The 23,107-nt window shown below is 50.7% G+C and overlaps 1 protein-coding gene across 2 annotated transcripts in view; it reads left to right on the plus strand.

Moving 5' to 3' along the window:
• The window catches only part of LOC100857632 (multiple PDZ domain protein-like), a 30,494-nt gene extending 12,733 nt beyond the window's left edge, over positions 1-17,761 (plus strand). For both annotated transcript variants that reach the window (XM_046900748.1, XM_003642153.6), the window contains 16 exons: positions 321-441; positions 2,554-2,695; positions 2,870-2,976; positions 3,392-3,548; positions 4,881-4,953; positions 7,183-7,280; positions 9,506-9,602; positions 10,097-10,224; positions 11,293-11,385; positions 11,557-11,622; positions 11,780-11,968; positions 12,265-12,381; positions 13,724-13,773; positions 14,659-14,789; positions 15,860-15,917; positions 16,910-17,761. In XM_046900748.1, the coding sequence (XP_046756704.1) occupies positions 321-441; positions 2,554-2,695; positions 2,870-2,976; positions 3,392-3,548; positions 4,881-4,953; positions 7,183-7,280; positions 9,506-9,602; positions 10,097-10,224; positions 11,293-11,385; positions 11,557-11,622; positions 11,780-11,968; positions 12,265-12,381; positions 13,724-13,773; positions 14,659-14,789; positions 15,860-15,917; positions 16,910-17,015 (1,733 nt within the window). In that variant the 3' untranslated portion in view covers positions 17,016-17,761. The remainder of the gene's footprint in view (positions 1-320; positions 442-2,553; positions 2,696-2,869; positions 2,977-3,391; positions 3,549-4,880; positions 4,954-7,182; positions 7,281-9,505; positions 9,603-10,096; positions 10,225-11,292; positions 11,386-11,556; positions 11,623-11,779; positions 11,969-12,264; positions 12,382-13,723; positions 13,774-14,658; positions 14,790-15,859; positions 15,918-16,909) is intronic.
• Positions 17,762-23,107: the final 5,346 nt, after the last annotated feature.

The following is a 23,107-nucleotide window of genomic DNA, read 5'->3' on the forward strand; positions in this document are numbered from 1 at the left end:
AAAATGCTTAATGAGGGCTAAGGTTAAACTAAGCTAGGTGCCAAATCACATATGCATGGGGGTAGAAGATGCCTCTCTGGGTTAGCATCCCACGAGGAGGCTGGCAGCCCGTACTCTGTGGCAGACAGTGGGGTGACAGCCCTTCGCTGGACTTGTGCTGAGGATGCTGAATGCTTGCACTCCACAAGCAATATGTCTTTCCTATGTGGTTTCCCCCAGGAGCTTGGAAGCTAGTACCAGCTGCTGGCGGTAGAGCAAAGCAGGAGGGTGGTACTGGTGATTTTTTTGTTCCTTGAACTGACTGTGACCTTGCTGTTCAGGTCGATACCTGGAAAGCACATCCTCAGGCTCCTCCTCGCGCTCCCAGAGCCCACTGCTGCTGAGCCCGGCCAGCTCCCACAGCCCCTTCATCGGCAACCCGGCGCACGCCCCCCACGCACAGTACGTACAGCCAGGCCCTGGGGTGCCATGGTGCAGTGACCCACTCACCACTGTGATCTGCTCTCACAAGTCAGCAGGGCAAGGTGCCCGTGATGCTTTTCAGACAATCATAGAATAGAATCGTTTCAGATGGAAAAGACTTCTAAGGTCATTGAGGCCAACCATTAGCCTTGAAGTGCCAGGCTTTCAAAGGCTTGGATGCAATGGTTTCAGTAGTAACCGGTTGGGGCATTCCAGTGCTTGGCTTCAGCACTGTTCTTTGTAAGGGCGGGGGGGGATGCCCCTCTCAAATGTATTCTCTTTAAGGAGATGTGTGCACAGTAAAAAGTGAGAAGCTCCAGACCACTTGCTGGTCAGAAAGATGCCTCTGTATGCCTAATATTGTTTTAGAGAGAGAAACGGAACATGACTATAGTGTTCAAAGGATGGCTCGTTCATCCTTATGTCTTCTGTACTATTGCATCATCATGATGGCTTACTGTTATAGTACCCGTTCTAGGGTGTCCCTCTGATATCCTTGTCAGGGCAGCAGTTTGCCTCTTCCTGGCAAGCCTGTACCCCAAGAGCTGAAAAGCTTCCCCAACAAAATGGTCAACGCATTTAGGTTCTGGTTAACCACGCAACCACTCATCTTCCTCCTCTCTGAAACGTGGGGAGAAGTTGTGGCTTCCCACCAACCATGAGGACGGTGCCCATAGCCTCCCCAGACCCCAATGAGCACCTCTGTGAGGCCACCACTGCCATCAGAAGGTGCCTGAAGAGCACATTTCCCATTGCCCTGCCCCTGGCACACACATACACGGCGCAACGAGAGCACGAGCACTGCCGTGAGCCGCGGCTGCCTGCAGACACCTCGTCCTTTGGCCTCGGGAGTGTTTCCTGGAGTGTGTGTTTTCATGTGGCCATCCGGCCCTTTCATATTTCGCAGGGTCAGAGGTTTGGGCAGGCAGAGCTTGTTTTCAGCTGAGTCTCCTCTCCAGGGTGCGTGGGGTTGCCCTTTGAGAGGCGCACAACGCAAAGCGAGTCAGCAGTGCCGGAATTGGGACCGCTCGTCCCCAGGGCCCGCAGCTCCTCTTCCTTTGGCACTGTAAACAAGTCGAGTTGCTGCTGCAGAGAATCAGGCCTCGCTGCAGAACCAGTAAATCCTCTTGCTAAATATCAGCCCTTTATTAGGGATTTGCAGAGCACAAATATTTGGCACCAGAGGTTTAAGCTGCTTGCATAGAGTGAGAGACCCTTTCAGAGGAGAGGCCAGCTCATCTCCTTGGCAGCTGGTTTGGATAAAGCAGGCATCTTCCCTCCCCAGTTAACCCCCGCTGGGGGTTCTGCATGCCTTAGGACAGTGGTTTTTCACAAGGTTAAGGTGCATGGCACATTGAGGCATAGCTTGCTGTCAGCCCAGAGCACAGCAGCACGTTGCTCTTTCCCCTGGGGTTCCCAAGCACACTTACTTGTTTGAGAGCTTGATTCTCAGGGCATCTTGCAAGGTTTTGAGGCCAAACTTGGCTGAGATATCAAGTCAGCTGTGAGCTTCACTTTGGTTCCTGCTATGGATGCTCAGTAGTTAGCCCATCTGTCTGGTGATTTAGGTTGGATTTCGAATGATAACCTCATTAATTCTTTGTGTGCTTTGGGCACAAGGGTATCAAATCTATACCGGCTAAACCTTTAGTTTCTTCTGTCTTTAAAAGCATGTTTCTTTAAATGAAAACAGGTATTCCTCACATTCAGGATTAGGCAAGGCAATTATCTTCCTAACGATAAATGATGTCTGCTGAGAAACTGGAGTCCTCACCTCCTTCCTCCCACCTGGGGTGGATGGATGCCCCATCCCTGGATGCATTCAAGGCCAGGCTGGATGTGGCTCTGGGCAGCCTGGTCTAGTGGTTGGTGACCCTGCCCATGGCAGGGGGATTGAAACTCAGTGATCGCTGTGGTCCTTTTCAACCCAGGCCATGCTATGATTCTGTGATAAAGAGATACAGAGGCAGAAAAGACCAGAAGAACTTGGGAGGACCCTACGCATAAAGAGAAGCAGGCAGAGTTTGTCCAGAGACATGGGGAAATAAACCAGGTCACCTTGAGTCACCTGCTAACCTCTCTCCCTTGCAGCTACTCCATTGAATCAGGAATCCAGAGCATTTCTATAGCAAAGTCCTCTGGCTTAGGGCTGACGGTCAGCGGTGGAGCCAACAGGCCTGATGGTCCCATGGTTTACATCCAAGAACTTACACCAGATGGTGACTGCTACAAGGTAAGTCGATGTAGAAACCGTCAGTGCCTTTGAATGGCGACTTCTAGAAGCTCTAGCTGTTCAGAAGCAGAGGGATGAATAATGCATTGCACGGACTAATGGAGGATTAGGGATTGCAGGAGAAGGTGTTGGGCAGAGGGACATTCTTTCCCTGTACTCTTTCTCTTTGTTTAGGATGGTCGGCTCCGACCCGGTGACCAACTCATTGCTATCAACAGAGACTCTTTGGTGGGCAGCACACTGGAAGAGGCCAGAAAAATTATTGCAAAAGCCAAATTCAGGTAGGCACGTAGAACATCTCCTGTCATCATCACAGTATAACAGTCCTGGGGAGAAACCCTTCATGTCCTGCCAAGGTTCGGCTTCAGGAAGCAGGAGGCCCTTTTTGTTTGAGTGACACTTTAAGGTGGCTGTGATACAAAGATATGATGACAGCCTGGACCACCCCGAATTGTAACACAGCCCTTCCCAATGCTCTATCCTTGTGAATATCCCCTATCACTGCCCAACAGGGGCCCACTATAGAACCTATGCCCAGACAAGCAACCCGGCTGGTGGAGATCCTCCTACAGTGGTGTGGGTTCCATTGGCTTAGAGAGATTGCCCTGGAGAAAGAACCACAGGCATGAAAGTTTTACAAATGTCAGCCGTGTTTTATTCATTCTTGAAACACTCTCTACTTGTTGTTCGTTTCAGACATGAGGGAAACACAGAAGTGGCCTTTATTCCTGGAAGGGGACGGTTACATCCTGGGCTGTCAGCACATAACAACATCCCATCGCCACCACCACCCAAGGCTGTGGGAAATGGGCTGAGCTCCTGCAGACTGAAGGTCCACGTGAGGTCCCCAGAGGTAGGCTGAAAAGTCAGGTCTGAGGCCACAGTCCTGTGGTCTTCTTTTGACCAAAAAGCCCCTTTTTTAGGGACCTAACAGTACTCTTTCTGGACTGTGAACAGTCTGTAGCGTTGGTGTATACGGCTCTGTTTTGCAGTCGGGTGTTTTAAAGCTGAAGTATCGTGTCTTCTGTCTTGGGTTTGGGGCAAATGACAGGAGCTCTGTCTCCAGAGCCTCCATCCAGACCTGTTTCAGGACTCTCGGGTTTAAAAAGCAGCACTGCCTGGATAGCAACCTGCATCTCATTCCCCAGCCGCCATAGGGCTGGAAGGGATTACGAGAGTCGGTTTGATCTCATTTCCTACCTAAGGCAGGAACAACTCTTTGTTCTTAAAGACCTCTGATGAGGATGAACCTGTAGCATTCCTAAGCAGCCCATGTCTGCTCCTTGCCAGCCTAATGATAAGACAGGCTCGCGCTTCCTTGCTCTACGCTGTGTTTGCAGAGGCGAGGGCTGGAGCTGTGCACAGTGATACAGGATTTAACCATGCAACCCCCACGATAATTTAGGCCTGTGGTTGGGCTGTGTGCAGTTAGCATTCCTTTCCTGGATTGTTGCAATGCCTGGCGTATCGCCCGCCCTTTTCCACCTCAAATGCCATAAGAAAAGGCTGGATGGTGTTTCCTTTTGTATGAGCATCATTCCCAAAAGGTTATCCTTTCCGGACCCTGTGGAGACACAGACTTGCAGGAATGCCAAGCACACATTGCCTTTGGCTGTGCCAGGCTGCAGACGTGCTTGTGAAAGTCAGCCTTAGCCTATATATACACAGCTGAGTAGTACGGAGAGATCCTTTATCATCTGGCTTGTGTAATTCTGTGTATGTGAAAACAAACTGCTGGCTGGAATTAAATTTCTCCTTCCCTCACTCTGTTGCTAGAAGATAGAACTCCTAATGAGGTCTCAGCTCAGCTGGGCTGTGGCTCCTTTCCCTTCATCCTCAGGCTTCAGCCCACGAGCTGATACACTGGGAAGGATGGGCACACATCTCTGCTTCCTGCCACGCTCATTCTGAGTTATATTTGGGGTGACCATGAATGAGGACCTCAATGGTGTTCTGAGTGCAGAGGCTTAAGGAGAACCCCTATGGAGAAAGCTCAGGAAGCCAAACCCATCCTCAGCTCTCATCTGCAGTTAGAGCAACGATGGACTGGCATTTTCTGTGCGCAGATGCTTTGGGATGGCTCAGGGACAGCTGGGTTGCTCTCTCCTGAGCTCTTTTGCTCTGTGTTTACACCCCCAGGTTAAGCTCAGCGATTTTCTATGCCTTCTCTGTCTTCTTTTTCTAGAGTAGACACGAAAACCATTTTCCTGTGCCTTCTTTGTCACCAGATATCTGCCCACCAGAGCTCACTGTCTCAGGTAATAGTCCTGCTCCTCGTTGGGTCTGTGTTGGCCACAAGCACAGCTGTGGCTCCTCGGTGCTGTGGACAACGAGATTCATTTCCAGCAGCATTTATATTACTGCAGTGGGATCTGATGTTGTGAATACGACGCTCACCCCAGTAGGAGAGAGGGAAGGTGGTGTACCCAATAGGTAGTTGTTATGCCCATGTTGGTTTGTCCATGGTAGCAAAAGTCTTTACTGAGAGGTTTGGAAGAGTGCTGTCTCCTACTGGCAATAGGAGACAGTACTCGTCCCGTGGGTTTGTTTGCAGCAGCACCTTTGCCCAGGTGCAAAGATCCTTGCAGGCAGCATTCCCTTCCGATGGGAATGAACAAAGAGTTGTCCCATGGAGACACAGCACAGCAAAAAGGCGAGTTCCTAATAGCTGTACTGCACATGGCAGTGCCGGGCATTGTGCAGGCATTAAGATTGCTCTCAGGTGTTCAAATCAGAGTTGCTTCTAGATGAGATTGTCAGGTTTCTCTCTATGTCCAAGCTTTATTTTTGCTTATTTTGTCATGTTCCCCATGCTCTGAGCCCACTGTGAGCTGGTAACCTGGTGGGACAGCCCCACGCTGTCTCCAGGGGGTTGGCAGTGGGAGGCTGAGCTCAGATCCCAGTGCAGCTTCACCTTTCCATAAAGGAATCACAGGAAACCTCGATTACACCCATGATCCGGGGCCTGGGAAGATTACTTTCAGCAAGATCCCATATACCCTGTGGTACAGAGGTTACTTCTGCCTGGAAAGGTGGGCTTTGTTACTATGGCAGTGAGTCCCCAGCAGGCACAGCCTTGGTTTCAGGGAGGCTTTTGTGTGGCCACAGCCAGCAGGCATTGCTTCTGGTGATGGGGAGCCAACCCCCCCCCCCCCAAGGCAATGGAGGCAATCCAGCAAAATAGCGATGACCTAATGGCTTCCTGCCTTAGCTGGGGGATTTTATTGCACACGTTTGCTTCATGCTGAGTGCTGGGAAGGCTTTGTGTTGGTGTTGTCACCCATGAAAGCAGACAAGTGGCTTTGAAAGAGCAGCACGCCATGCTCAGAGCCCATGCCAGGGCTGCCTTGGAGGTAGGAGCCCAGCAGACACCCTGGATATCCGCATGTCCAGAGCTGACAGCAGAGCCTCGCTGAGCTAATCCTGATTAGCCATGCCTGGAGGTAACAGCTCTGACCTTGAACTTGGGGAGTGAAGTGCTGGTGGCCAATCCAGCAGCCCCATGTGTTACCTCTTCCTGCTTCCCAGCTGCTGCCATCAGCAGAGCAGATGAATCCTGGGATTAGGATGAGGCGTGTGTCCGTCAGGCACCACTGAAGGGCTGGGGCAGAGATGGGAGCCCAAGCTGTAAAGCAGATCTCAGGCAGGAAAAAGGAATTGGTCCTTGGGAGAATCCCGTGCTGCCAGCACAATGAGGGATTGCCATGCTGTAGGGTGAGCAGAGCCACCCTGAGCTTCTCCCAGGGGATGCCATGGTTCACTATGGATTATTTGTGGGGTTTCCCAATGGGCTGAAGGAGCACAAGTGCCATGGCAGTGTTACCTGTGCCCTGCACCACCACCAAGCTCTGGGGACAGCACCTGCAAGGAGCAGCCAGCTGTCAGCAGAGGGTTCTCCCCATCTTCAGATAGCTCCGACCTGCACACCGCTGCCCTTTCTCTTCTCACAGGAGCATTTCAGCTGCAGTGCATGCAGTTCCCAACCCAACAGCCTGCCTGGGCAGCCTGGGAAAGGAGCCCAGGGCTTTTTGCAGCCCTGGGGGGTGGAAGAAGTCTTGCATAGTTATTTTTCCACATTGCTTTATCCCATGGGAGCTCTGAAAAGCCAAGGCCTCCCATCATACAACTTTGCTTAATCAGTTAGAGCAGACAAGACCCAGGCAGATTTATTTCTTCTTTTAAACGTATCACCACAATTACAGACCCCAGGAATCCAAAAACTTATGGCTGGAATGTTCCTTGGTGGCATTTTGGCAGCCTGGGGTCCTCAGGTGGAACATCCCATTTTAAACCACCAGGAAGCCCACATTCAGAACGGCTTTGCCATCCCCCCTCTCAGCACCTGGGACCAGATTTAACAAATCCTGCTCTTCGGCTGTGTTCTGCTGCATGCACATTCTACTTTACGTAGCCTGAATGTTGCTTTGCAGGCACTTCTTTCCTCTTCCCAATCCCTCTCCCATTAACATTTCGCCCTGGTGTTTCAGCACCCTGCTCTGCCCCCAGCCTGAGAGCAGCCACGGGCTCCAAACCCAAAGTAGCACTGGATCCCCACATTCGCCTCAAGGATGGCAAGCTGGAGCTGGTGAGTGCATGGTCCCATAGTGGCATCTCCTCCCCATCCTCCTGGGGTGCTCTGTGCAGAAAATCACCCGTGGATGAGCCACCAGCCCCTCCCTGTGCTGAATACTAATTAAGGGTGGGTAAGTGGGTGGTCTGTATGCAGCCTGGGGTGCTGCTGCAGGAATCTGGCCCTGAGCTGAGAGCAGACCCAGCAAAACCTGGTGCTGAGATGGGAGCGGGTTGAGAGCTTTCCATTTTGCACCAGTATTTCATTTGGGCATGGGAGGGCTGCACCAGGGGTGAGCATCGAGGTCACTGTGTCACTTGCTTTCCAGAGGGATTAAAAATTGCAAAACTGAATAGGAACGGTCAGAGGGAATCAGCCTGGCTGTTTGCACACAATAAAGCTACTGTGCCCCATCAGCGCTCTGATCAGCACTCACCATCCCATACCGAGCAGGGGCTGCTGCAGCCTTCGTCCCCTCTGCTCTCACCTGCAGCCACCCAGGGATGGTAACAGCTCAGGAGCGCAGAGCTCAGAGCGCTGATTTCCATGGTGGCATTGCGCTGCTCACCTGCTGCAATTAATTAATCTGATCGTTACTGAAGTGTCTGGAAGAGCCCCGCATCTCCACTCTTCGGTTGAGTTTGCAGGAGGTTGTGTCCAGCTTTAGGAGCTCCAAAGGGAGAGCAGGGTGTGGTGAGCATCCCAGCTGTGTGCCAAGAGGCACTGGAAGAGCGTTGGCTCCTCTTGGCCACCTCCCAGTGCTGCAGGCAGTCCCAAAGCCCCCAGCAGTGCCTTCCCTCGGCTGCACGGTGTCTGTCGTGGGGGTCGTGCTCCCCGCTCTGGTTTTGGGGTGCATGTGCCTCTTCCCCCCTCCGAGCACTGCTGGTTTAGGGGCAATGCGGGAGCGCTCAGCCCAGGCGCAGCGCGAGGCTCCGGCGGCCATCTGCTGCCACCGCCCGGCAGCGCGGGGCTCGGCTCCTGCCCGCATACGGACTGCTGCGTTCTCCTAAGCCCGCAGTTCTCCTCCCCTCCCTTCTTCTCTCCTAGCCCCTATCCTCTCTCCCATCCCATCCTCCATCCTATACCTTACCCCCTATTCCGTCCTATTCTATGCTCTATCCCTTCCTATCCTCTATCCTGTCTCCTATTTTCTCTCCCATTCCATCCCATCCTCTATCCTCTATTCTGTCCTATCCTACCCTCTATCCCTACCCTCTATCCTAACCCCCCAACCCCATCCTCTCTCCCACCCCAACCCATCCCATTCTATCCCATCCCATCCTCTATTCTGTCCTTTATCCTCAATCCTCTCTTCTATCCTATTGTATCCTCTATCTCTTCCTATCCTCTGTTCACCCTATCCTCTGTTCACTCCCATCCTCTCCCCTATCCTCCCCCCTATCCCCTTTTCCTCTATCCCATCCTATCCTCTATCCTACCCTCTGTTCTCCTAGATAGGGATTTAGGATTGCCCCTGCCTTGCCTATAATCCAGTTTCTGTGCAATAAGAGGAGCTCGGGTGCTTGGCATTCCCATCCAGAATCTAACACTTAGAAGGGGTGGCTGCTGTAGCTCTGGTAGGGGTTCACACTGTGCACACCAGGACACGGTGGGGGCACTCATGTGGAGTGTGGGACCCTTGAGCAGAAGACACACGTGCAGATTTAACCTCAATCCCAGCCCATTCCCAGCTTCTCTATTGAGCTGGAATTTGTCTTTTAAAGCCTTTTAGCCGTTGCCTCTGGCACCAAAGTGGTGTTTGCACAGGTTTAGCCACCTCTGTGCAGTGCCCAGGGGTTGGGCTGATAAATATCTGCAGGAGCATCCTCATAATGAGAGCAATAGGTGCAGTGAAGAGGGAAAGTATTTGAATGTCTCCTGTTGCCTCAGGAAATACTCTGTGAATAGTTTTTATCCTCTCAATCCCAAGCACGGTTCGGGCTGCGAGAGAAAGAGCTCCAAGCATTTAATAAGGCTCCTGCCCATTTAATAGCTGCAAATCTGTTTGCCATCTGCATAACATGTTCTTGGAGAGCCGTGAATGTATCTCCTGGAACAGGCACTGCTGTACAGCTGTAGGAAAGGAGAGGCTGGAAATCCAGCCCAACCCTGCTCGAGCAGCACCTGATGCCCGGAGCCACTTCCAGGAGAAACCCAGCACTGTGTTCTCCCAGCACCTGCTTCAAAGCATTCCTTCCATTTAGTATTTCTCTATTAAGTGCTTGTTGTTCCTGCGGCAGGTTCTGCAGTACCTCGGCCTGGAGGTGACCGAGGAGAAGAAGAGGCAGCTGCGGCAGAGCCTGACCACGGACTCGCAGGGGACAGTGGCCTATGGAGGTGAGCAGGCAGCTCTCCATGGGCTCTTAGCATCTGTGCAGCCTTGGTGTGATGGCTGAGAGAGGAGAGAGCTGCTGGAAGGCAGTGGGCTGGGCAGAAACCCTCAGTTGGGCCCTGATGTAGCCTGAAAGCAGCTATAGTAAGTAGCACATACCAAGGGTGCCTCCTCCCCACTGCACCTGACTGCAGACCAAATCTTGGTGTTCACACCCATCAATACGATGCCTCCCCAAAGTGCTGAAGCCATCGATTTGGAATGCATTGCTTAGGCCAGAGGAGCACCAGCAGGCAGGTGGGTGATGTGGGGCAGGGAAACGTTGCTTTGGGTTCAAATATTTACAGCTCTGAGAACCACGGTGTTCTAATACAAGACCCCAAGTTATAATTATATATATTTTTAGGATATGTATCTTTATAAGCATCTCTAAACCCACTCTTGGCAGCCAGTGGGTTTCCCCAAGCTCTTGCATCTCTCTCCTGCCTTTCTCCCTCAGATCTCCTCCAAGCTCTCAGGGATGTGATGCAGGACGAGCTGGATGAGGCTGGCCTGGACTCCAGCTCTGTGCTCTTCACCCAGCACGAGGTGGCCAACCTGCTGGACACGTCGGCGTTCCACTCCCCGGTCAGTGCGTGTCCTTCAGCCCTGCTCCTGAGGAGCTGATGTTGTGGGGCTGTGCAGGGGTGGGTGTGGAAGGTTTAGGTTGGGTATTAGGAATTAATTCCTGGCCTAGAGGGTAGTGAGGTGCTGGCACTGCTGCCCAGAGAGCTGTGAATGCCCCATTCCTGGAGGGGCCCACAGCCATGGATGGGGCCCTGAGCAGCCTGATCTATGGGAGGTGATGTCCCCATGGCAGGGGATGGGGCTGGATGGGCTGTGAGGTACTTTCCAACCCAAACCATACTGTGGTTCTTCAGCATGGAAAAGAGAAGGCTCCAGGGAGACCTCACTGTGGCCTTCCAATACTTGAAGGGAGCATATAAACAGGAGGGGAAATGGCTGTTTATGAGGGCGTACAGTGATAGGACAAGAGGGAATGATCTTAAACTGAGACAGGGGAGGTTTAGGTGGGATATCAGGAGGAAGTTTTTCCCCCAGAGGGTGGTGACGCACTGAACAGGTTGCCCAAGGAGGCTGTGGATGCCCCATCCCTTCAGGCATTCATGGCCAGGCTGGATGTGGCTCTGGGCAGCCTGGGCTGCTGGTTGGCGACCCTGCACATAGCAGGGGGTTGGAACTGGATGAGCATTGTGGTCCTTTTCAACCCAGGCCATTCTGTGATTCTGTAATCAGATTCTATGAAACTGTAACAGACTCATCTCTTTTAATAAGGAAACAAGAGCTTCTATGGGATGATGTGAAAGCAGCAGCCTGTGCCACTCACAGTGATGCAGAAGGAAAAGCAGCCTTAATTAATCAATTCCAACTAATTTCTCTTGGCTCAAAATGAAAATTCACTGTAGAACAGCTACTGTGTGTCTGTCAGGGATCAGAGACTCAAATCCCGGGATGGAGGGGAAGCCTTCAGTTGAATTATTCAGTGTGCCTTTTGATCTTCTTCCTACAAATGCCATCTCCTTTTCCAAATCAGTTTGATTCATAGCTATTCTGGGGGTGGAAAGCAACACACCTGCAACACAACTCACTGGCTCCGGTGCCTAACGCTGCCTGTCCTCTGCCCTCTGCATGCAGACCCTTGACTCGCTGAGCTGCAATGGCAGTGAGGAGATGGAGCAGCTGCAGCTGGAGATGACTGACCTGCGGCAAGAAGTCCGAAGGCTGAAGGTGGGACCTCTCCTCCATGTAGACCCCAGAGCAGGTCCCCTTCCCTTCCCTTCCCTTCCCTTCCCTTCCCTTCCCTTCCCTTCCCTTCCCTTCCCTTCCCTTCCCTTCCCTTCCCTTCCCTTCCCTTCCCTTCCCTTCCTTCTTCTAATCTGGTGAAAATATTTCTCTTAGTCTCTCCTGAAAGAGGTGGAGAACAGTAAGAAGTCAATGGAAGATGAGCTCCAGAGACTGAACCAGGTGAGCGAAGGGCTGGCTCGTTGGATGTGCCACAAAATGTTGATTTATTATTATTTTTTTCTTTTTTATTCTTCTCTTTTTAACATAAGCACCCCCGGGTTGTCCCTGACCCAGAAAGGGGATGCAGTGCATTCACATTACTTCTCTCTGCTTCCAGAAAGCCCTGGGCTTCCTCTCGGAGAACAGGACGCTGCACAGCAAGCTGCAGATGGCCGAAGTGGTGCAGAGACAGGCACACAGCGCGGAGCAGGACTACGAGGAAGTGATCCACCTGCTGGAGGCTGAAATTGCAGAACTGAAGATGCAGCTGGCAGGGAAGAAAGCAAAACACGTCGCTGAGATTGAGGTAGTGCAACTCCTGAGCCTGGGAGTACAGATGCACGCAGACAGGACTGAGCAACACTCCTGATCCTTCCCTGGAGGTTCCACCCCCTCCTTACAAGGGAGAAAATCACAGTAGCATATACATCACTTGCTGTGTTCTACAAGGCCAGCACTGGCTTTGGGTGTGCACTGTTACCTGCGCAGTTCCCACTGTCCATTCCAAGATTACTGTGGCTTTCTGTTTACAGCAAATGCCATAAGCTGGCATTTCCAAGAGGCAGGACTGGAGTGTCCTCATCACCTTTCTCTCTTGGGCAGGAGGACATCCTGGAGCTGAAAAGGCAGCTGTCCGTGGCTGATGGCCAGCTACGGAAATCCGAAGTCTCGAGGAAGCGCCTGGAGATCTGCAATAGGAAACTGCTCCTCTTTGTGCAGGTGATGCTCTGAGCTGCCACCAGTGCCATCACTGTGGCCTCTTCCCTTATGTGAGGGATTTTGCAATTCCAACTTGTTTCCTGGTCCATACCTGGTCTTATTCCTTCTGCTTTCTAACAAGGCGCTGCCTGTTGGTTAGGAGAAGCTGAGCAATGAGCCCAGAGATGCTCACGTACCCACGAGATACATAATGGTGTGGTGCAGATGATGGAGCCTGGAAACCTGGCTGACCCAGCCCACGAGTCCCCTCGTGCTGGATATGATAGTTGGAATCATTTTGCATTTTGGCCTTCCCTTTGTAAAACGCATTGGTTGCTTCTATGCACAGCAAGCGTGAATTTGAGGAGTAGTTCTGCTCTTCCAGAGCTTTCTTTTAATTGCGTGTTCTTCCACTTTGTTGCCTGTGTTGGGAATACAGGCTTGTGTAGCTAGTGAACCAGCCAGAATGGGAAGCATTAGGACTCCAAATGCTACAGCTAGCAATAACTTGTCCTAGGGGCTCTGGAAAGCAACAGGAAACAGGGGAGAAAAAGGAAGTGAATGGTTTTAAACTGAGATGGTGGAGATTTAGGTTGGATGTTAGGAGGAAGTTTTTCACCCAGAGGGTGGTGACGCATTGAAAAGGTTGCCCAAGGAGGCTGTGGATGCCCCATCCCTGCAGGCATTCAAGGCCAGGCTGGATGTGGCTCTGGGCAGCCTGGTCTGCTGGTTGGCGACCCTGCACATAGCAGGGGGTTGGAACTGAATGAGCATTGTGGTCCTTTTCAACCCAGGCCATTCTATGATTCTATGGATTTAAACACCTCTGGATGTGCAGCACCAGGCACTGGGCTGTGTGCAGTTTCAGTCTGGGCTTTGCGAGTGGATTTGGCTTGGCCTCAGCGACAAACATCACAGCATTTTGTCTACTGGGGCAAAATGTCTCCTTGTTATACATCCCTCAGTAGCATCTGAGCATTCGTTAACCACAGGGAGAAATTACACAGGTAGGTACCATTCAGAGAGCTGGGATTGTTTGGTAGCAATGATTACGGGCTTGCTGAAATGTAGCCTGCCAAACCACTCTCTGGAAGAGTATTTTTATGCTGTGTTCAGTATACTTTATTTGCTGGCATTAAAATGCATAATTTAGACGTGTCTGTGTATTTGCATGGGCTGTGAACGTTGCCTGTGCTGCAAAAGGCCTTGAGATATTTGCTTCAAGGGCAATGAATAAGCAGAAGCTGATTACTGTCATGTTAAATCTGATCAGCAGCAGAAGCCCATGGGGTTTGTTCTCAGGAATTATTCGTTCCTACAAGTCTGAAACCTTTTATTTTGTTCTGATTTTGTTTTATGGCAGAACGTTCACAAGGTCCTGAGCACGCCCGGTCACTTAGCAGATGAGAAAAGGTAGGAGATGGCTTCTGGGAACTGCAGACCAGGAACATTTCATTTCCTGACCTTTCTCAGGGGAAGGTGATTCACACAGAACCTACCTATGCTGTCACTTTGGGAAGGAAAGCATTGGGAAATGATGCTCTGGGGGCTGCACATCACTTGGTACTTTGGGAGCAGTTGGCCTCTGTTTTTTGGGGAAATGAGTAGGTGAAGCACTCCTATGGTTAGGCTGCTCCTGTTAGCACAGCCCCTTAGCAAGCTGTTTGAATGAAGCAGAGTTGGGACTCATCTGCTTTTCCTAATGTAAACCACTCTTTGGCTTTAGGGCCGTGTACTTCTCCATCAGCAGCTATGGAAGCTGATAGAGTGAGTGGAAGCGAAGAGCAAATGTGACTCTTAACATCAGGAATGGTTGCAGAAGGGAAGGTCAGGGCTCCTCTACCCCTCATAGGGAATGTATCAGAATTCCATTATGGGAACTCTGGTCGTGTTTTGCTTTCTTTTTGTTTTAAACTGGTTCACCTATTGAAAGGTCACGATCCTGTTGGTAACGACAGCCCCTTGAAGAAAGCTGATTTGTAAGAGTGATGCTAAGGGGAAACAATTCTTTAGAATGGTGAGGTTTTCAGGATGGTTATTTCTATGGTAATGGAGGAAAAAAAGGTTCTGAGGAATTCTAAAAAAAAAAAAATATATGGAAATTCTAAAAAAAGTACTTTGATAGTATATCTTAAATCTGTATACAAGTCTGCCTGAAAGAGACTCCTGTAGTGCTGAGAGACGGAGGGGCAGTGCCCTCAATGCAGTCACACAGAGCATCCTTCAGAAGAAGCTGGCCAGGGTTGTCAATGACTGTTCCATGATAGAAGTATTGATGGCACTTTCCGTATTTGTAAGAGTCAACAGTGAAACAGAAGAGGATAAAACAGACGCAGTCTCAGATACATCTCTTCCATCTTCAGATCTTGTTGACCTTTTGCTATCAGAAGCTAAAGAGCTGCTAGCGCCAATGCTCTCCAACAAGGACGGTAAGCACTGAGCCCAGAGGATGGTTCCATAGAATCGTAGTGATGCTATGAAGGGAACTACTTGAGATCAGCAGTCATATCTCCTGTTCCAGGGAGGACCGACACATTAGGCCAGGTCTGCAGTGCTTTCAGCCAGCTGCATCTTAAACGCCTCCAAAAGTGGAGATCCGCAGCCTCTGTGCATAATGTCTTCTTGAGCTGCATTCTGCTCCATGCAGAAAAAGATTTTCCTAACGTCTAGTCTGAAGTCCCCGAGGTGCAATCTCTGGCTGTTGCCCCCAGTTGTGTTGTCTGCCACCGGCAGCAAGAGTTTGGCTTCAACGTCTTTGTAATTACCCTTGAAGTAGGAGTGTGTGCTGTGGGACTGCTTTTCAGCCTCCTCTTTGCCAAGCTAAATAAGTTCAGCTCCCTCAGCCCTCCTCGAGCTCCCCTTGCAGGTTCTGAGCCCCAGGGCTGCCTTTGCTGAATTTTATCCAGCTTCTCAGCAGCTTTGAACTGGGAACCAAAACCTTCATTCGCCATCCTGGCATGAGTGCAGCAATGCTGAGTAGAGGGGAAGAGTAATCTCCCTGTTTCCTTGGCATGCAAGCCTGGCTGCCCAGGCTCCCTTCCACTCTCACAGCTGCAAAAGGTAGCAAATCAGTCACCAAGCATCTGAATTAATTTTCCAGCCTGGGGTTCTCAGCTGTGATCCATAGATGCTTCTTAGAAGCAGTTATTTGACCCTACTTGTCTTTTCCCATGCAAAAGAAGAGCTTCTAATCCCATTGTCGTGATCAGGTGAGCGGACAGCCCCAAATGTGTGCCCACTCCTTAGTCTTTGATGCCATTCACCAACTGGACACACTGCCACAGCCTTTCCTGCACTGCACTCCAGCATTGCCTCTTCTCAGAACACAAGATGCAAGGAAAATAATGGCAGCCTTTGAGAAGCACTCCTGATAGATGAGCATATTACCATTTCCAGAGTGCCTGCATCGTTTATGTGTGTGTGATGATGATGTAGCAGTGGTACTTGTATTGGGCACCCTTTCTAATCCTTTGCTTTATTCTTGGTTTTACCTTTGCAGCTTCGCCGTGTGACAGGGATCAGTGCCTGCCTGCTGAAGGGCTCCCAAACTACAAGGAGTAGGTGTCAAATCTGTCTTGCTCTGTAACTTTTACATCACGAAAACTCCTCTTGTTTTCCTTGACAACTCTGAATCAGATCATATGGTAGAGACCTTCATATGGTCATGAGAGAGAAGGAAGTCCTCTCCTAGAGAGCGAGAGCCTTCCCACCCAGCACAGAGAAGTATGGGGTGAATTCCTGGACCTTTTTTTTTCCCCTACAATATGCTTTTTCCTTCAGGCCAGAAGGGAAATCATGGCCCTGTGGCATTATTTAGACCACTGTGAGCTCTGAGCATGGGAAAAATCCTCACTGAATGCACTGAACTGTTATGTCATGGAATTACGGTGTACTGAAGTTCCAGCCAAGAGTCATAGGACATGTGTGGCTGGTTGGATCTTCAGTGTTCTAAAAGCTTCCCTGAAACCTCTGAAGTGAATCACATCTAACAGAGCCACGTCCTGAAGACATCTTCTGAAAGAGCATGTTTATGAGACCTGAATGTCTGTGACAACTGTATTAACTGAGCACCCTAAGTGAACCTTAGAGTCTGCCAGCACGGAGGCAGCTAGGTACAAAGTAGGCATTTGCAATCCACGATTTTGAGGTTAGGAAAATCATTTTCAGGCAAAACAGATAGCCGGCACAATCAGCCACTTGAGATCCACGGCCTCCTCTTTTCTCTAGTCATAGTCATAGAATCACAGAATCACCAGTGTTGGAAAAGACATCTGAGATCATGAAGTCCAACCTGCCCCACCATGCCCATTAGTTGTGCCCCTCAGTGCCACATCCCCACAACTCTTGAACATCTCAAGGGATGGTGACCCCACCACCTCCCTGGGCAGCCTGTGCCAATGCCTCACCACTCTTTGAGAGCAATTTTGTCCTACCGTCCAACCTGAATTCCCCCCTCACGCAACATAGGGCCACCGCCTCTCATCCTAAAGTCTCCGTCCTCTCTTTTGTATCCTTTTCCCAAGTTACAAAAAACACTTTTTCATTTCAGCCATCTCCATCAGAAGACCACGTGGCCGCCTCCTCCAAGCCAGAACAAGGGTGACCAGCCTCAGTCACCGAGCCCAACCAAGGAGCTGCCTGCAAAGCCAACATAAATCCCCCATAAGCAGCTCATGCTCAGAACTGCGACCGCTCATGATGCAGCTGCTGTGCTGGGAGATGGCAAGGACACACAGCAGGAGCTTCAGCTTCCAGGCAGCCCAGAGAGAGAAATAAGCTTTCTAACGTGAGACTGATTCCTCCTGACTGCTACCCAAGACTTTTACAGCAACCTCCCCTGCGCGTCTACCTCTGAGCTATCATACAAGGCTATCTGCTCTTGGTTTTGCAGCTTTATAGGAAAACTACTCTCAAGAGGTTACACAAGCCTGGATTTCACTGGCAGCCTTTTAGAGCTTGGATCCTGGGTAGTAAGAGGAGCACGGACTTACTCAAGGGACTCAGATTCCTTTTGGTATTTCATACGAAAAACCAAAGCACATTTAGTGGCTGTCATCAACGCAGCTTGATCTGTAGCGTGCTAGCTGTCTCGGGATAGGTACTTCTCTTTTTACTCTTTTTGTATAGCTTATCCCAGCTGCAATGCTTGAAACAGAAGCAGCACCTCAGCAAGCTGCTGGGGATGTCTGCGTGCAACTGGTGCCCACGTGCTGCTGAGCACTGAGTGCTCCCTGCAGAGCCCAGACATAGCAAACACACCCCCAATAACAGCCTGCGGTATCACCTGGGAGCTAGATCCGCGTGATGCAAGCTTGTACGTGGTTAGCAATGGACGTGGTAGAGGTCTGAGGTGAACACTGGCAAATAAAACAAACGCACTGCTCAGCGGGTGCTGACTTTCTGAGCTGGGTTATGCTTGCAGTCACTGTGCCCAGTGTCTCCGGGACAAATATCTCGCTCCGCTCCATTTTTAACTCCCTTATTTTGGCAGCTCACAGCAAGACACATACAGGAGTGGCAGGAAAATGGGATGCATCCTAGCTGTTACACCAACTTACTTTAGCTTTCCTTTGTGTGGGTTCTGGGCATCCTTTATAGCTTACAGTACAGGCCTAGGAAGAATCATGGTGATAACTGATCCCTGCTGTACTCAAAGATATCACTGCACTGCTAAGACAATGAACTGCGTGCTGCAATTTCTCAGATTAATAACCAGTCTGAAATTTCAATTGGATTTATTCCATAGCTTGTGACTTTTTTTTTGAATACAACTCTCAGAATGTAAATTAAAAGACTTCTTTTAAAAGGAAACGTTGCTCTTTGGACCACACACAAGAATGCTCCAAGGAAGGAGATGCTTTTAAACAATATCTATCTTTCTGGGGTGTGCTGTAGTTCACGGCTTGCTCCCTAGTGCTCCTGTTTCAGGAGCAGATCCTGGTGTTACTTGTGTGTTCAGCCCTAGGGCTTGGTTCCCATCCCATGTTATTATAGGTAGGGGAATGCTGCAATGAGACGGTTAAGATGTGCACAAAGCCAAACCCAGTCTCGCCAGTTTGGTCTGCCCTGTGTCTGGGAAAGCAGCTCCCGTCCCCATGGGGTTTGTGTGGCAGATACCAATCTGCTCATAGCAGCGTGTCTTCAGAAGCGTTGGGCTGCAGGCTCCGTTTGAGGGCAATGCCTCCATCCGCTGCTCTCCATGCCTGCCAGAGCACAGTTCCAACATGGTTTTGGGAAGGAGCAGTCTGCAGCTGTGCTGTGTCATCACATCCACCCAACAGCACCTGAGACTTAATAGAAAAGGAGCGTGTTATGGAGTGTATAAGAAGCCACACTGAAACAGAAGAGGATAAAACAGATGCAGCCTTGGGTACATCTCTTCTACCTTCAGACCTTATTGACCTTACTATTTTGGCCTAAAGAGTCTTGTGGCAGTCAATGGGGGTTTTGTACCAATGCCCATAATGATGGGATTGTCTCAAAGCGTGAGTACAGAACTGAGGGCTGGAGCAGAATAGAGCAGCAGGAGCAGCCCCATCCCAGCAAGGACTGCTTTTGTGCTCTGAAAGAGAGTGCACTCGATGGTCCTTCCATAGCCAAGTGATGTGTATTTGAATGTCCCCAGAAAAAGATTACACATAAAATATTCACAGTGGGTCATGGCCTGGCAGAGGTAAGCCTGCCCAAGCCCAACCACAACGCAGCTGATGCTCACGTGTGGCAAAGGTTGGAAACAGTGAGATTCTGACCCAGGACTGCTGTGTTTTGTGCATCCTGAGCTGTATGCCTGCAGAAGAGCAGGGAAGTCATTAACCTTTCACAAAGCCCACACAGTCCCGTGTCCCCTGAAACCATGCAGAAACCATGCAGGTTCCTATCAGGCAGTAGATCCTGGTGTCAGGCTTTGCTTTCCAAAGCAGCCACATTAATTGACCACGTTCCATTATTTTCTTTGAACTCATCACGTTCCTTGTGCCACTGCTTCAAGCACAGAAGACTTTCCATTCTCCTATTAATAGCGTTGTTGCTAACTGCTACCTTTCCAGAGGATAACATGACTGGAGATGCACTCCTGGAAGTGATGCTGATTTCAATGACCCAGGATAACAAATCTATGCTATGCTTTACTCCTGGGTAAGCAGGATGAGGCAGAGCTCAGTGCATTGCAGGGTGACATCTCCCTACGAGAGGCAGAAAGGGCAATGTGTGAAGGGACAAAGCACAGCAAGAGCAGTCACAGAATATGTCCTTTGAACAGGTTGTGTTTTATTTACACGAGGCCTCTCTGCTACTCTTGGAGAGCTGGGTTCTGTCTTCGTTTGTAGTATCATAGCTTGCTTGTAAGGTGCTGGGGATCTGCTGCTGTTGCAACACGCCATGTCACACACAGCAAAGAGAGGGAGAGTTCTTTGGCTAAAAATGGGTCCTGCAGGTCATACTGTGCTGTTAAAAGGTAAATCAATGAGTGTTCCATGAGCATGGTGGGAGATGAAAGTGGTCCCTGTAAATGGACATAATGGTGTTCAACAACTCAAACTCACAAGGATATTACTGAGAAGTACCAACAGGGTCAGCTGTTGGCCTGGCAGCTTTGGGGGTCAAATATCCCTGTCCTGATGGCTTTATTTTGTGCTTCTCTTACACAGAGCAGAAGTTCAGCTCCCACCTGTGGGCTGGGATCCCTTGTTCCTTAACGAAATAAACCAAAACTAGGTATGACCGCCTAATTTAACAGCTGCAGGACGGGGATGTTGGGCAGACAGCCACCTCAGCATTATCTTGAAAGGTGAGTGTAGCAGAGAGCCATTAGTACACTATTTATCTGCGGTCTGATGGGTAAGGTAACCGAATCTGCTGTAAGATGTGCCGGGCTGGAGCTCATTAGATCTCCTCTTTCATCTCCGTCAGTGATCTCTGCCACCTCACTGCACGACCTTGGCAGCGTGTTCCATCTCACTTTCGCAACCAGAAAAAGAGGCTTGCAGCATCAGCTGATGTGAGCAGCATCCACAGGGCAGACAAAGCACGAGGGACCTGCAGGATATGGGGGACGTGCTGCTGATCTGCGTCCTCAGTGTAGAAAGCATCAGGATCTTAACTTCTGCTGACACTGAAAACAGCAGCCCCGACTTCTGCTTAGTTGTTGGCAAGCAGGGCTAGGTTAAGTGCTGGCTGCAAACTGTGGGAACACGCTTTTTAGCCAGCTCTGAGCACTGCTGGGGAAGGCAGTGTGGTTGCAAAACCTCCTCTTACAGCCCCACGGGCTGGACACGAGCCCCATTCTAGAAAGTAGAAGTGCCCTCCCATGCTGCTTTAAATATGGCTCTAAAAACCAGGTGAACTTTGCTGCTGAATTTTTAAAGAGGCTCTTTAATGTTTAAACGATGCTGATTTTCCAAGGGTTGTCAAACATGTGTGAAAGGCAGCTGGGAAGTGACTGGGTGTGACGATGCAGAAAGAGCTGGGCTGTCAGTGTGATGCTGGTTTGCCATGATCATCTTCCTGCAGTGTGAGACAGCCCCCACAGGGCTGAGCACTGCCACGGGCCTCCTTCAGAGGTCAACTGCTTTTGCAATGAAGTAAAAGGGAATAACAACACCTTGAGCAATCCGTACAACTTCTTTCCCACTCCTGATTCACCTCTCACTTGAACTGCTGCTGTTTTCTTCCAACGTGCTCCCAAAGATGAAGCGGGAAAGTCGAATAAGGAGAGAAAAGCCTTTGGAAATGGGCGAAGTGGAAGCTGGATGGCGTCTACAGAGCAGACGTCCTTCCTGGGGGTTGTTCTCATTTCTAACCACAGAGATCAGCAGTGTTGGGCTGCTGTGGGGTGAGAGCTTCCTTCTGAACAGCTCCCATGAGAAACGCTGAGGGCTGAATGCCAGCCCTTGCAGCAAGCACCCCGTCCATGTAGGTGATAGAACGGCAAAGCGGGATGGATGGGCTTCAGGGCACTGGGAATGCCTGCAGAGAGATTCCTCTGGGCTGGAGAAAAGGTATTGTGCCACAGCTGCAGTGTTCCAAGGGAACCTGGTGACAGACCCAGGTGACGGGAGATCAATGCATACTGGAGAAGGGGAACTCTAGTCAGGGCTGCCCAGCAGAGGAAAGGATGGGAAGTTACTTTCCAAGACACTGACCCGTTTTCTATGACTAGAACAAGGTAAGAGCACCGCTATTGAGCCACAAAGTAGGAACGGGTTGGTGTGTCCCAGCAAGAGGGCAGAAACAGTATTTTTTTTGTTTCCCGTTCCCTCCGAGGAAACGTAACATTAATAGAGGTGGGAGAGGAATACCATTCCTCTGAAAGCATCACATCCTGGATGAGAGAGCACAGAGTAAAGGCAGGTGTGAAGGCAGATGTGGGGCTCGGATGACTTGGTTTCAGCACCCAGCCATTCGGCACGGCCTGCAGGAGATGCTGGCTGCTCTGGCCATGCAGGATGGGGCTTTCCCAGAGTTTTGCCATTTGAGGGCTCTGTGTGTTCTTTGCAGAGCAATGGCAGGCTGGCCTGCTTGGTTGGAGGCAGCAGAACGTTTCAGGAAATATTACTGATCAGAAATAGGACCGCAGCTTCCTGAAATGCCTGCCCAGAAAAGGAAATGCTCTCCAGCTAGAAGTGATAAGGAGGCAGGAAAGGAAACACGATCTGCAAAGTGTCAGCTGGAACCCTGGGAGATCTTGAAAGGAGGTTTTTGAAGGTGTACAACATTGCCGGGCCGATCTCCCACGTCCTCTCCTCACCTCTCCTTGGTGCCCCATGCTCCTGTCCACAGGTGCCAGCAGCGTGGGCAGCCCCTCCTCGGGTACAGCCACGTCCTCGAGGACAGCGCAGAGCTGGTGGCATCTGTCTGCTACGGCTGCCTTGTCCAGCAGGTGGCCCGGAGAGAGGGAACCACTCCCGGAATCGCAGAACATCCCGAATCGGAAGGGACCCATAGGGACCACAGAGCCCGACCCTCGGGCCCGCGATGATCACTTTTAACTCAGCAACAGCAACCTGAACTGGATGAGAGCAGTTCTCTGCTGTAACACATTATCTGGTACAACATGGGGAGGTGGAGCACTGAGGTGAGGGGTGATGCCATGACCGCAGGGTGAGGAGAGCCCTGGGCACAGCGGATCTGCCTACATCAGTTTCCGGGGGTCGGCTGTTGTCTGCACACCTTCAGGGTCCTACAGCCCTATAGCCCTTTGACCCCATCTGCAGTATTGCATCCAGGCCTGGGGCCCCCAGCACAGGAAGGACATGGAGCATTTTGAGTGGGTCCAGAGGAGGACCACTGGGATGCTCAGAGGGCTGGAGTACCTCTCCCATGAGGAAAGGTTGAGGGAACTGGGCTTGTTTAGCTTGGAAAGGGGAAGGTCCTGGGGAGATCTCATTGCAGCCTTCCAATACTTGAAGGGAGCACATAAACAGGAGGGGGAACGGCTGTTTATGAGGGTGGATAGTGATAGGACAAGGGGGAATGGTCTTAAACTGAGGCAGTGGAGGTTTAGGTTGGATATTAGGAAGAAGTTTTTCACCCAGAGGGTGGTGACGCACCGAACAGGTTGCCCAAGGAGGCTGTGGATGCCCCATCCCTGGAGGCATTCAAGGCCAGGCTGGATGTGGCTCTGGGCAGCCTGGTCTGCTGGTTGGCGACCCTGCACATAGCAGAGGGTTGGAACTGGATGAGCACTGTGGTCCTTTTCAACCCAGGCCATTCTGTGAGTCAACCCTTCCAGTGTGCCCCACCTCGGCCC

Source organism: Gallus gallus, chromosome 14, assembly GCF_016699485.2.
Source record: "Gallus gallus isolate bGalGal1 chromosome 14, bGalGal1.mat.broiler.GRCg7b, whole genome shotgun sequence".
Classification (NCBI taxonomy): domain Eukaryota; kingdom Metazoa; phylum Chordata; class Aves; order Galliformes; family Phasianidae; genus Gallus; species Gallus gallus.